The sequence below is a fragment of the Pseudopodoces humilis genome, chromosome 18, assembly GCF_049639895.1.
Source record: "Pseudopodoces humilis isolate 2021_Gansu_Grassland_sample_001 chromosome 18, ASM4963989v1, whole genome shotgun sequence".
Classification (NCBI taxonomy): domain Eukaryota; kingdom Metazoa; phylum Chordata; class Aves; order Passeriformes; family Paridae; genus Pseudopodoces; species Pseudopodoces humilis.
Genome location: NC_142217.1, coordinates 10,046,187 through 10,059,093, shown reverse-complemented (window position 1 = coordinate 10,059,093; position 12,907 = coordinate 10,046,187). Strand labels below are relative to the sequence as shown.

The 12,907-nt window shown below is 38.8% G+C and overlaps 1 protein-coding gene across 3 annotated transcripts in view; it reads left to right on the top strand.

Annotated features, from left to right (window-relative positions):
• SMG1 (SMG1 nonsense mediated mRNA decay associated PI3K related kinase) overlaps positions 1–12,907 on the top strand; it is a 59,195-nt gene that overhangs the window by 43,330 nt on the left and 2,958 nt on the right. For all 3 annotated transcript variants that reach the window (XM_014252579.2, XM_005522922.3, XM_014252578.2), the window contains 20 exons: positions 69–207; positions 295–404; positions 1,011–1,229; positions 1,653–1,843; positions 2,444–2,616; positions 2,997–3,276; positions 3,987–4,259; positions 4,372–4,606; positions 5,819–6,045; positions 6,704–6,854; positions 6,946–7,135; positions 7,364–7,833; positions 8,848–8,985; positions 9,847–9,999; positions 10,332–10,511; positions 10,722–10,949; positions 11,371–11,582; positions 11,778–11,884; positions 12,200–12,379; positions 12,502–12,608. In XM_014252579.2, the coding sequence (XP_014108054.1) occupies positions 69–207; positions 295–404; positions 1,011–1,229; positions 1,653–1,843; positions 2,444–2,616; positions 2,997–3,276; positions 3,987–4,259; positions 4,372–4,606; positions 5,819–6,045; positions 6,704–6,854; positions 6,946–7,135; positions 7,364–7,833; positions 8,848–8,985; positions 9,847–9,999; positions 10,332–10,511; positions 10,722–10,949; positions 11,371–11,582; positions 11,778–11,884; positions 12,200–12,379; positions 12,502–12,608 (3,963 nt within the window). The remainder of the gene's footprint in view (positions 1–68; positions 208–294; positions 405–1,010; positions 1,230–1,652; positions 1,844–2,443; positions 2,617–2,996; positions 3,277–3,986; positions 4,260–4,371; positions 4,607–5,818; positions 6,046–6,703; positions 6,855–6,945; positions 7,136–7,363; positions 7,834–8,847; positions 8,986–9,846; positions 10,000–10,331; positions 10,512–10,721; positions 10,950–11,370; positions 11,583–11,777; positions 11,885–12,199; positions 12,380–12,501; positions 12,609–12,907) is intronic.

The window sequence follows — 12,907 nt, the reverse complement described above, 5'->3', positions numbered from 1 at the left end:
TGGTAGTCAATCCAATGTGTTGGCAGAGGATTCCCACAAATAATTTTTTCCTGAAACTCTCTTTTAAGTCGTATGCAAGATCCACTGCAGTTATGTCCATGGTTGGCTACATCATTGGTCTTGGAGACAGACATCTGGATAATGTTCTTATAGATATGACTACAGGAGAAGTTGTCCACATAGATTATAATGTTTGCTTTGAAAAAGGTAATTTAAAAAATGCTATATGTTATTCAAATAAAAGGTTTTCTTTCTTGGTAATTAAAAGAAACAACTTAATTTTTTATCTTAAAGGGAAGAGCCTTAGGGTCCCAGAGAAGGTTCCATTCCGGATGACGCACAACATTGAAACAGCACTGGGAGTGACAGGAGTGGAAGGGGTGTTCAGGCTTTCTTGTGAACAGGTATGGTAGGAGATTTGAAAACTGAGGGCCATCACTGGCCAAATACTGTCTTACTTAACTTATTATAACTTTTCTATTCTACATTCTGCTGCAGGTTTATAGAGCCTTCTTTCTGCTGTGATTTTAATTGGACTTACTTTAGTTATATCCTGTAGTAGGTATTTAAGAAACATGAGATTGTCTGATAAATGCACATGCAAATAGTGGCACAACTAAAATATAGAGTGGAAGGGCGACTTTTAGTTATAGATTAAAATGTTATGATTTTCCTGATTTTTTTTTTTTGGTTGGGATGTTTTGCTTGCTCTCTTCCTTTGGGACTCATCCTGTATAAACATGACAGATAGGGGTTTTTTTTTAAAAAAAAAGCTCTGAAGAAGGGAGATTCTTCCTCCTGAAGTGTCTGTGGCTTGTGCATAGTTTGTATGGAAGGCTGGGTCTTGCTCCAGCTGTATTTGTACCCGGTGTGGTGGTCTTCCTCTCCCTGTAGTGGTTAGGGATACATTATGGATTTCTGTTCCTACTCAAGTACAGTATTTTGCATCTAAGTTTTCACTTCTGCAAGGATGACACAGAATCAGAATGAGTGTTCAAAATACCATGCAGGTGCTTCATATTATGCGGCGTGGGAGAGAAACTTTGCTTACACTGCTGGAAGCTTTTGTTTATGATCCACTGGTGGACTGGACAGCTGGAGGCGAGGCAGGATTTGCTGGGGCTGTCTATGGTGGTGGTGGCCAGCAGGCTGAAAACAAACAGAGCAAAAGGGAAATGGAAAGGGATATTACACGGAGTCTCTTTTCCTCGAGGGTGGCAGAGATAAAGGTGAGTTTACTACAGTAATTTCTATTTTTAAACCAAAGTAGGCTTTGTGCTTTCATTTTATTTGAATTTTGGGAATGGGGGAAGATACGGGCATATGTCAGCAATGGTTAATGAATTTTATTGTGATAAATTGAGTTTGTATGAAGGGAAGTGTTTATATTGAACTTGCAAGTATTTAATTCTCAGTTTCTGCATGCTTAATTCTAAAGCACATTTTAGTGCTTTGTCTGAATCTGAACTAGGAGAATAAAAATAGAAGTTTAGAGAGCAGTTTAAATAAAGAATGTCTGCTAAGATTTGACTCTTGTAGCACTGGAAGCAGTGCTAGATGAATAGCGTTGAAGGGTTAAGTTCTGCCATATTTTACTTTCTCTTGCCCATTTGATGTAGTGCAGTTCAGTAACATCTATGTCTTGATTGCAGGTTAACTGGTTTAAGAACAGAGATGAAATGCTTGCTGTGCTGCCAAAACTGGACAGTAGTTTAGAAGAGTACCTGAACCTGCAGGAGCAGTTAACAGACGTAGAAAAGTTGCAAGGAAAACTACTGGAAGAGATAGACTTTCTGGAAGGTGCAGAAGGAGTGGATCATCCCTCCCACACACTTCAGCACAGGTACAGAGGAGCCAGGAATTCTGTCAGAAGTCTCACAGTTCAATACAGATGGTGTTTTAGCAATGTACTTATGGGTTGAATGTTAGAAATCTGTATATGAGTGAATAGCTGGGTAAAAGCTATTCTTGCAGTAAGCAGGTCACTCCTTACTACTGAAATCTTTTCCTACTGAATAATCTTACTTATGTCCTGAGCCTTCATCAATATAACCTGTGCTAGTCCAAGTTCCACACTTGACTCTTAAGGCAAGAGAGGAAATGTTCTGAATGTGGTGTCCCATCATAATAATCAATATAAGGGAGCTATTGATAAATAGTGCAAAGATCTTTTCTTCTAAGTTTCTAGTTCTTTAAGTTATTTTTGAAGGTTATTTGAAATTAATCAAGTATTTCAGAATTGTATGAATAGGCACAGACATTAATTATTTTGTAAGAAAATGGAATTAATAAACAATACAACATTTTTAGTTTTATGTAATTGGTGAGAACATGTTCATTTTCTGGTTAACCAGTTGTATGTTCAGTATCGTTCTATATTCTATGATGTTAAGTATTTTCTTTCTTGTTGCACTTACTTGATTCTGTGGCTTCAATAATGCAGGTATTCTGAGCACACACAGTTGCAGTCTCAACAAAGAGCTGTCCAGGAAGCCATCCAGGTGAAGCTGAATGAGTTTGAGCAGTGGATAACCCATTATCAAACTGCGTTCAGTAATTTAGAGGCAACACAACTTGCAAGTCTGCTCCAAGAAATTAGTACACAAATGGACCTAGGTACAAAAGATTATTTCTGGGGGTGATTTTAATGGTTTGAAAATAACTTGAGTTTAATATCAGGAGGCATTATGAGTACCCTCTAAGTTAAAGGCAATGATCTGTATGTAATGAATTAAAAGAAAGAGGCTTCTTCAAAGGGTGATTTAGAGCACTTCAAAGTTTCAGTGCCAAGCTGCCTGAAGGCACTTGTCCATCTTATCCTACCTGGGCATGAGATTCTCTTACCTTGTGCTCAAAATTCTCAATATGAGTTATCTGTTCCTTTATCACAAGTAAAAGAAAAAATAAAAAAATTGAAAAGGTGTTCATGCTCAGTATTTGTATGGTATAAAAAGTGTCTCAGACATGTCTTCATTTTTAACCTTCTTTCTTAAAAGGTCCTCCAAGTTATGTCCCAGCAACAGCTTTTCTGCAGAACGCAGGCCAGGCACATCTAATCAGTCAGTGTGAACAGCTGGAAGGAGAGGTTGGTGCTCTTCTGCAGCAGAGAAGATCTGTGTTAAGGGGTTGTCTGGAACAATTGCACAACTATGCAACAGTAGCTCTGCAGTATCCAAAAGCTGTGTTTCAGAAGCACCGAATAGAGCAGTGGAAAACCTGGATGGAAGAACTCATTTGTAACATGACAATAGAGCGTTGCCAGGATATCTTTAGGAAGTAAGTTGGCAGAGAAACGACTCTTTCAAAGAACGTAATTTTCAAGCTATTACTCTTAATTTTATCATTAAAATAAATACTTTTACAAGGACCCATCTAATTATAAAGCAAGCTAACATTAAGTAGTAATTATAGAAATTTGGAGTAAATATGAGAAAAACTGCTTTAAAAATACTGTTCCAGAGTTTAGTCTGTGTACTTCAACATGAAAATCAAGTATTGTCCTGTAATGAACAAATGGAGAATTAACCATTGTGGCTTCAGGGTAGTGATAGTTTGGGTTTTAGAAACTTCTAGTATTTAAAAATCAATAAGGAGGGATTTTTTTTTAAAATCCAGTAGATTTTTCAAGCAGTTTCTGGTTCTTTTTTTCTTCTAAAGTCAGGCTGTTTCAACATTATGGCATGGCTTAAAAGATCTAGATTATATTTGAGCATTTCCTCTGAAGTCTTTCTTTTTATCTTCTATTTATTCTTTGCTTCAAGGGCAATTGTCTTATGTCCATGCAGATAGGTGTGGACTATGGTGCATTTTAGGACCTTATGAAAGCATTGTTAGGGTAGTCATCAACCTCTTGTGGTATTTAGAGTTAAGGAGTAGGTGTTACAGGAGCAGTTCAAGCATGGAGTGTTTTTCCCACCTATGGAGCAGAATGCAGTTTCCTGGGCAGTTCAGAGGGGAGATGTAGTCGCTGTGCCTGTGCTTTACAGGTATGAAATGCAGTACGCGCCTCAGCCCCCGCCGAGCATGTGCCAGTTCATAACGGCCACAGAGATGACGCTGCAGCGCTACGCAGCCGATATCAACAGCAGGCTCATCAGGCAGGTGGAGCGGCTGAAGCAGGAGGCGGTCACCGTGCCCGTGTGCGAGGAGCAGCTCAAGGAGATCGAGCGCTGCATCAAAGTTTTCCTGCACGAGAACGGCGAGGAGGGCTCACTGAGCTTGGCCAGCGTCATCATCTCTGCTCTCTGCGCGCTGACCAGGTGAGTTCCCTCCTGGGAACTGTCCTGTTGGAAACAACAGGAATATTCAACAGTGTAATTCTGTGAAGAGTGCAACAGCAGGCACATTGTCAAAGTGTCTCAATTCATCTAGGCGAAACCTGATGATGGAAGGTGCAGCGTCCAGTGCTGGAGAGCAGCTGGTTGATTTGACTTCCAGAGATGGAGCCTGGTTCCTGGAGGAGCTCTGCAGCATGAGTGGGAATGTCACGTGCCTTGTGCAGCTGCTGAAGCAGTGTCATCTTGTACCCCAGGACTTAGATATTCCAAACCCCATGGAAGCATCAGAAGCTGTTCACTTAGCCAATGGAGTATATATCTCACTTCAGGTGATTCTTTTATGTTACTTTTCCCTCCATCCTTCAAGGCTTCAGCAAAGTCATTCTTAATAGATTCTTCCCCAATGGGCTAAATGTTTGTGATGATGCTAAGATTTTCTCCCTACGTCTTGCTCCTGATTGCTGTGTTTAATTGAGCTGAACAGGCATTTGCTTCTGTCATTTACATTTTTATTGGTCGAAAGAAACCGTTTTGATCTATATATGACAAATTGTAAAAACTGCTGTCAAGTAACCATGAGGAGGAGGTTGGTATCAGCTTTATAGACACACCAGCTTCATGTCTCCTTTTCATTTTTCTGTACTGCTAGCAGTCCAGAACAACTTCCAAACTGTTCAAACTGTGTTCTTTCTGTTTTCTGCTCCTCTGAAACTCTACTGACTTTCACCTGAATCAAATAGTTTCAAATAAACTCAGAAAACCTGTTGTACGGGCCCCTGTCTCCAATATTGGGATGGAGAAAAATGCATTTATAATTTTGTGGTTCAGAAATGTTTCCACATTAATAAAACAAACAAAAACCCCATGAAGGACAGTCTGAGTGAAATATCTGCTGAAGATTGATGTGCTTTATAAACTGTGGCTGGTTAAATAGATTTTTGAGGCTTTTGGCTCCATTGTATTATTGTATTTGAGAAATACTTTCCTCTCAAGCTGCGTAAGTGCATTTGGATTTTCATTGCTCTATTTTTCCCCTCTTTGAAGTTGTAACATTTCTGACCTGTTTCAGAAATGTGCATGGCAGCAGTTTTTCTGCATTGCCATGGGGGTCTTTCACCCACATATTATTGTCCTCCCTTGTGAGCTCTTAGATAAGATGTACTCACTGCTCAATGGGCAGTCAAGATAACCAGTCTTTTTGGTATGTTCCATCTCCTTTTGGAGACAGAGCATGTTGGTTCCTCTGCCCCCCCTGAGCCTCTGCTGAGGATGGCTGTCAGGTATTGCTGCTGATGCTGTGGAGATGGTTGTTGCTGCGTTGCTACAGATGTCAAGCTTTTGACTTTGTATAGGGTTTAATGTATTCCTGATTTCTTCAAAGTTTGTCAAAGAGTAGTCTTTTGATGCTTGGCTGACCACCATCATGTTACATTTCAGATAATGTCTGCTGCATGGTGGTGTAGTTCTAAAATGACAAAAGATGTTGCATGTGATACTTTTTGAGGGAAAATTTCTTACTTTTCATACTTACTTTCCAACAGGAATTGAACTCAAACTTCCGACAGATCATTTTCCCTGAAGCACTTAGGTGCTTAATGAAAGGAGAGTATACTTTAGAAAGTATGCTCCATGAATTGGATAATCTTATAGAACAAACAACAGATGGAGTCCCTTTGCAAACGCTGGTTGAATCACTGCAAGCCTACTTACGAAATGCTGCTATGGGTATAGAGGAGGAGACACACACTCATTACATTGATGTTGCAAGGTAAATCATCTTTTTTCAGTTTAGGTGTGAAAGAGTGAAGCCTGAAGAACATTAGTTTGTCTAAAATTATTTTTTGTTGGATATACAGGCTTTTCTTGACCAAGAATACCTTAAGCAGAGTGCAGGGTCTAAAGTGTGCACTTGTTTCCTCTCTATGTATTTATATGTTTATCCGTATGCATACACAGAAATATGGAGCTGTGGCAATTTACACTTACAGCTGCTTACAGCTGACTTGTGGTAGTCAGTTTCTTCCAAAATACATTGTTGTGGTTTTGTATTTGAAGTTAAAGGATGCTAAAAATAGGAACTAGTTCATTATTTTGTGGGAGGAACCTGTGAAAAGGAGAGCTTGTAACTGCGGCACTCCTCATCAGGAGGTTTGATGAGCTGCTTTTGCTTAATGAGTCAGTGACTTGATTAAAGCAAAATGAGACAAAGCAGTGAGCAAACAGAAAGACTTGTGCATCTTGTAATGTGGGACAGTACATTTCTGGATAGGTGCTTGGTACACAACAACCCAAAATCTTGAGCCAGTTGTGGTGGCTCCATCAGTGGTACAGTGAATCTGTGGAATCAGTCAGTTTAAGAAAATACTGTTTAGTGGGGACTAAGCAAAACCATGTAAATTTTTTTCTTTTTTTTTTTTCCTTTTAAGAGTACTTCATGCTCAGTATGGTGAACTGATTCAGCCAAGAAATGGTTCAGTTGATGAAACTCCAAAAATGTCAGCTGGTCAGATGCTTTTGGTAGCTTTTGATGGAATGTTTGCTCAAGTGGAAACTGCATTTGGCTTATTGATTGAAAAGGTATAGATTTGTTCTTTTTGGAGTGCTGTTTGAGTCAGAATTAGGAAACCTTAAAAAAAACAAACTAATTAATTTCCTTTACATTGCTCAGCTAAACAAGATGGAGATACCTCTTGCTTGGCGCAAGATTGACATAATTAGGGAAGCCCGCAGCACCCAAGTTAACTTCTTTGATGATGACAATAATCGGCAAGTTCTGGAGGAAATTTTCTTTTTGAAGAGACTGCAAACAATTAAAGAATTTTTCAGGCTCTGTGGTACCTTTTCTAAGACACTGTCAGGTAAGTAAATGTTATCAAATATTTATTATGCCTTTATCCACTTCTCATCCTGTACAGAATAATGTAAAATGGTCACTTTTGCTGTAACTTACCCTTGATCTGTGGTAAGGAAGCAGAAACTAAAAATGAATTCTCGTGCTTCTGCTGTGTTTGTAAGTTGGGTATTATTCTTCTGGTTGCATCAAATTTTTCATTTATAACAAAAATAATTTTCTTTCCCTTTTAAAGGAATCAGTTCACTGGAAGACCAGAATGCAGTAAATGGACCTGTTCAAATTGTCAATGTGAAAGCCCTTTACAGGAACTCTTGTTTTAGTGAAGATCAAATGGCCAAGCCAATTAAGGCTTTTACAGCAGACTTTGTGAGGCAGCTTTTAATTGGCCTTCCAAATCAAGCTTTGGGGCTGACCTTGTGCAGTTTCATCAGCGCTCTGGGTGTTGATATCATTGCTCAGGTAGAAGCTAAAGACTTTGGAGCAGAAAGCAAAGTTTCTGTGGATGACCTGTGCAAGAAGGCTGTGGAGCACAATATCCAGATTGGCAAGTTCTCACAGCTGGTGATGAACAGGGCAACAGTCCTGGCCAGTTCCTACGACACGGCCTGGAAGAAGCACGACCTGGTGCGCAGACTGGAAACCAGCATTTCCTCCTGCAAGACCAGCCTGCAGAGAGTGCAGCTGCACATTGCCATGTTCCAGGTGAGAGCCCAGCACAGGCTGGGCATTTCCAGATTGGTCTGGGAAAAATGAGCCTGAGTTAGTGTCTGAGCACAGCAAACATGGTATTTTGTTGAATAAGTTCTAAGGTCTTTTAATGGACTTCATAAGCTGTTTTGTTTTAATTATTCTGTAAATATATAAGGAACAGTGTTTTTGCTAGCTTTTTTTGAAGACTAGCTGCTTTACAAGAAGCAAATTCTGCAACGTATAAATTTTTTTGAATCAGTACATGTAATTTTTTTCAATAGCCATTAAGTTGTTTTTTTACAAAATAGGTCATTCACTGTCTTTCTTACCAGCAATGATGTCCTGTTCTCCCCCTTTTTCTCAAGCAGATTTTGACTTTAAGGGAGGAGATGGCTTAGAACAGAGGGTATGAATTGCTGAATGTAGTTTTCTACCTTTCCTTCAAAGTTTTAATGCATTGACTCTCTCCTTGCTCCACTCTTTGCTTCATTAAAAATACAAATAGCTGCAGTATCAGTCCTGAAAAATACTCTTCTGAAGCTTTAGATGAATGCCACTGTGAACCTTTACACAGGTATCCAGTTATGTTGTGCTATCAGTGATCTTTATTGTATAGTGATTTGTATGTTAAGGGACCAGGCTTTCTCCAGGTTAGTTAAGAAACCATTTCATAGACTGGTAAGCAAAATTGTCTCAGTTTTAATGTATCACAAGTGAATTGTTTCTGAATATTGATGGCTTTTCCTTTGGATCAAAAAGATGTGTATAACTCACTTTTACTAAGTTAGTGGACTGATTAATGGTATAAACATCCAAGCCAGCAAAACATAATTTGCAGCTACTTGCATGATTTAATGCTCTCTAATGATTTAGAACTTTGAACTTTGCTGGTACTGTCTGACATGCAGCCCTTTTAAGTGCCCATACTTATAAAGGGTCTCAGAGCACTGGAATTGCTGTTAGTGATGCAAAGTATTTTGTGCTGAGCAATATCAATAATCAAGTGTTGCTGTTACTTCCTTAAAGTGGCAGCACGAAGATCTCCTCATCAGTCGCCCCCAGGCTATTTCTGTCACTCCTCCACCTCGGTCAGCAATTTTAGCCAGCATGAAAAAGAAACTTCACACACTCAGCCAGATTGAAGCTTCCATTGCAACGGTCCAGGTATGACTGTTTTGGGGAGGGTTGTTCAGCAGCACATCCAAGTGTGACCACCACAAACCCACCTGCCACCTTCAAATGATGTTACTTGGCTTGCTGTCTCACACAAATATATGGGGGTATTGTCACTGATCTCTTTCAGTCTGTCTGATGGATACTGTTACATTGTTTGATTTTGCTGTCTCATCCAAAACGTTCACTGTGGAATAGCAATAAATCTCTTTGAAGAAAAATACAAATCTGTAAAAATACCTTCCTTTCTGAAGGCTGGTAATGCTCCTTTTATTTAAGTTTGTCTGCCTTAAATCATCCTTACTATTGTTTTTGCTAGCTAAATGTCAGAAGTTCCCTTTGTAGAAGTGGGAAAATTAATTCTGTGTGCTGAGGTTTGTGTGTTGTGGCTTTGCTCAGTATTTTAGATTTCTTTGGTGCCAGTAACATAGAATGTTTAATTGCTTATTAAATACTGCTTAGCTTCCTGAATTTTAATTTCCTTTTTCAGTTGTGAAGGTACTGTTTGTAATAATTTATTTAATTATTAACAAAATAATGGAGGGACTCCTATGATGTTACATAATTCTTAGTCTAGAAATATGATTACTTTTGCGCTTTTTTTGACGAGTTAAAATCTAGACAGGTTGACTTTCTATAGCAATCAAATCCAGTTGTGATGCGTACTGGAAATAAACTTTTAAACAGCATAAACTAACATTTGTCAATCATAAATGCTACAGTATTTTACACATATGTGCGTAAAAAAGTGTCTGCATATGTTATATATGCATAATTTATGTAAAGTTAGGCTTAGAATGCTGTGTATCAGTATGAATTATCTATATGATTTTTTTTTCTTCCCCAATGCAGGAGAAACTAGCAGCACTTGAAGCAAGTATTGAGCAGCGTTTAAAATGGGCAGGAGGTGCTAATCCTGCACTGGCCCCAGTCTTGCAAGATTTTGATGCCACTATTGCTGAAAGAAGAAACCTTGTACTGAAAGAAAGTCAAAGAGCAAGTCAGGTACTACAGATAAGTACAGTACTCTTGACTCCATGAATGTGTTCACTCTGCATTTCCTACTCGAGGTTTATGTAGAAGATAATTTTCTGCTCTGCATCCAAAGAGCAAATGTAGATAACCAAATACTTCTGGGAATCTCACTTGAAAGCAACAGAAATAATCTTTGTGAGAATTGCTGCAGGGTTGGATGACCCTGGGATGATACTGCTACTGTAACAGAGCACTATCTGTGTGTTTAAAATCCTCATTTAAAAGCACATGAAAAAAACACTGTTTGTCTAATAGGCAGTTGAAATGGAATATTTTTTCTCACTATTGCTTTGATTTTTCAGGTTACTTTCCTTTGCAGTAATATCATTCATTTTGAAAGTTTACGAACGAGAACAGCAGAAGCCCTAAATCTTGATGCTGCATTGTTTGAACTCCTCAAACGCTGTCAACAAATGTGTTCCTTTGCATCCCAGTTCAACAGCTCAGTGTCTGACCTGGAGCTTCGCCTGCTGCAGAGAGTGGTAAGCACAGGGCAAAGCAAAACATGAAACGTTTCAGAATCACTGCAGGGAGTTCTCAGTTTTGTCTTCCATTCTCAGTGTTATGTGTACCTTCAGATGGAGTGTGGCTACAGAATTTATGCTGTCAGTTAAACACTTGGCAGTGCCGTCTGCACAGCAAGTGAATTTTAACTCTGGCTACAGATAAAGAAATGTTTCTGTTATTTTTAGGGCACTGGTCTCGAACATCCTATTGGCAGCTCTGAATGGCTTCACTCAGCTCACAAGCAGTTGACCCAGGAGATATCTACACAGAGAACAGTACAAACAGAAAGAGAACAGCAAATAGAAACAGTTTGTGAAACAATCCAGAATCTGGTGGATAGTATTAAAACTGTGCTCACAGGTCATAACAGACAGCTTGGAGATGTCAAACATTTACTGAAAGCTATGGCAAAGGTATGCCTGAAATATTCTTAAATTTATTCCTCAAACCCATGTCAGTACAGCTTAAGAAAAATAACAGTTGTAGCTTTGTGCTTTGTACAGTATGTAGAAACAGTAAAATGTTTGTGCATATGGAGATCAAGATATAAAGTTCATGTTTAAGAATTCATAAAACTTTCTACCATTAGCCTTAGCAGGCTTTGGTTGAACTGAACTTTTTCTCTATCTTGGTAGCTGAAACATTGAGTTTATAAATCCTTTTGGTTCTTAATCTGTAATTTTTTTTTAATTTTAAGATTTATTTCTTCATACATAATTACTGAAAATTATAATTATTTGTAATCAAATGACAAACTGAAGGGCTAAGAAATGCTCCACTTTATTCTCTTAGCCAAAATACAGCAGTTGACCTTTTTGCACATCTTGGTTTCAGGATGAAGAAGCGGCTTTGGCAGATGGTGAAGATGTTCCCTATGAGAACAGTGTTAGGCAGTTCCTGGGTGAATATAAATCGTGGCAAGATAATATTCAGACAGTTCTGTTTACATTAGTTCAGGTTATGGGTCAAGTCCGCAGTCAGGAACATGTTGAAATGCTGCAGGAAATAACTCCCACCTTGAAAGAACTTAAAACACAGAGCCAAAGGTAAGAGAGCTACTCTGTCTCAGGTGAGAAAAGGCATTTTGCATACCTGTTTTCATGTAGCAGGAACACATGGGGCACATACTTGATGATTTTCTTAGAACTCAGAAATCTTCTTGCAAAATTTGAATTAATTTAATTTTTGGGTTTTCAATAAGTAGTTGCATGAGTATTTATCAACTCCATTATATTTCCCAGTGTCTACAATAACCTGGTGGGGTTTGCATCACCCTTGGTCACGGATACAGCAAATGAATGCTCCAGCCCAACTTCAGCTGCTACATATCAGCCAACCTTTGCTGCAGGTAACACTTGTAAAAGTACAGATATGAAACCATGAAACAGGAATTGATATTAGAGGGGGGATCATAGCTCTTACTGAACTTCAAAATGCAGACAGTTTGCGTAATATAAATAAATTCTTAGCAGTGGAATAAAACTTCTTGTTTATGAAGTGAAATTAGAAAATGGAAAGATTAAAAACTGGTGCAGAATTTAAAATACATTTGTTCTGAAAAACGGATAGGTCTATTTGAGATGCATTTAATTGTGAATATTTCTTGCCTCTATAATATGCTATTATTTTGAAGACTTTAAGCACTTTTAAACTTTCTTTACAGCTGTACGGAGCAATACAGGGCAGAAAACTCAGCCAGAGGTGATGTCACAGAACGCAAGAAAGCTAATTCAGAAAAATCTTGCAACATCAGCAGATACTCCTCCAAACACAGTCCCAGGAACTGGCAAAAGTGTTGCTTGTAGTCCCAAAAAGACAGCCAGGGACCCTAAAACAGGAAAAGGTAAATACAAACCTTAAAAACCCCAACAACCCTACCACTGACAGCAACAACAACAAAAAAATACCTCAGTGGGTTTCTGTGCAGAAATATCAAGTAGCATTAACTTTATTTTGTACCTGTAGCTGTGCAGGAGAGGAATTCCTACGCAGTTAGCGTGTGGAAGCGGGTCAAAGCCAAGTTAGAGGGCCGAGATGTGGATCCCAACAGGAGAATGTCTGTGGCTGAACAGGTGAGTTGAAAATAAAGTTCCAGTCCTGGTCCTTGCTTTAAATACATGCTAATTAGCAGGTGTGTATGCTGAAGTGTGCCTTCAGGGCTGAAATCCTGTTGTTGAGACTGAAATCCTGGGGGTTCCTTTGGGGGTGGGAGCTATTGCAGTGCAAATCAAGGTTGTGACTGCCTTGTATTGCTGCATTTTTTTTTTTTTTTTTTTGTTTTTTGCTGTCATATGCTTTTGTTTTTCATACAGGTTTATGTAAAACCATGAACGAGATTAAACTGCCTTTTGTCTGTCAGTAAGCTAACATT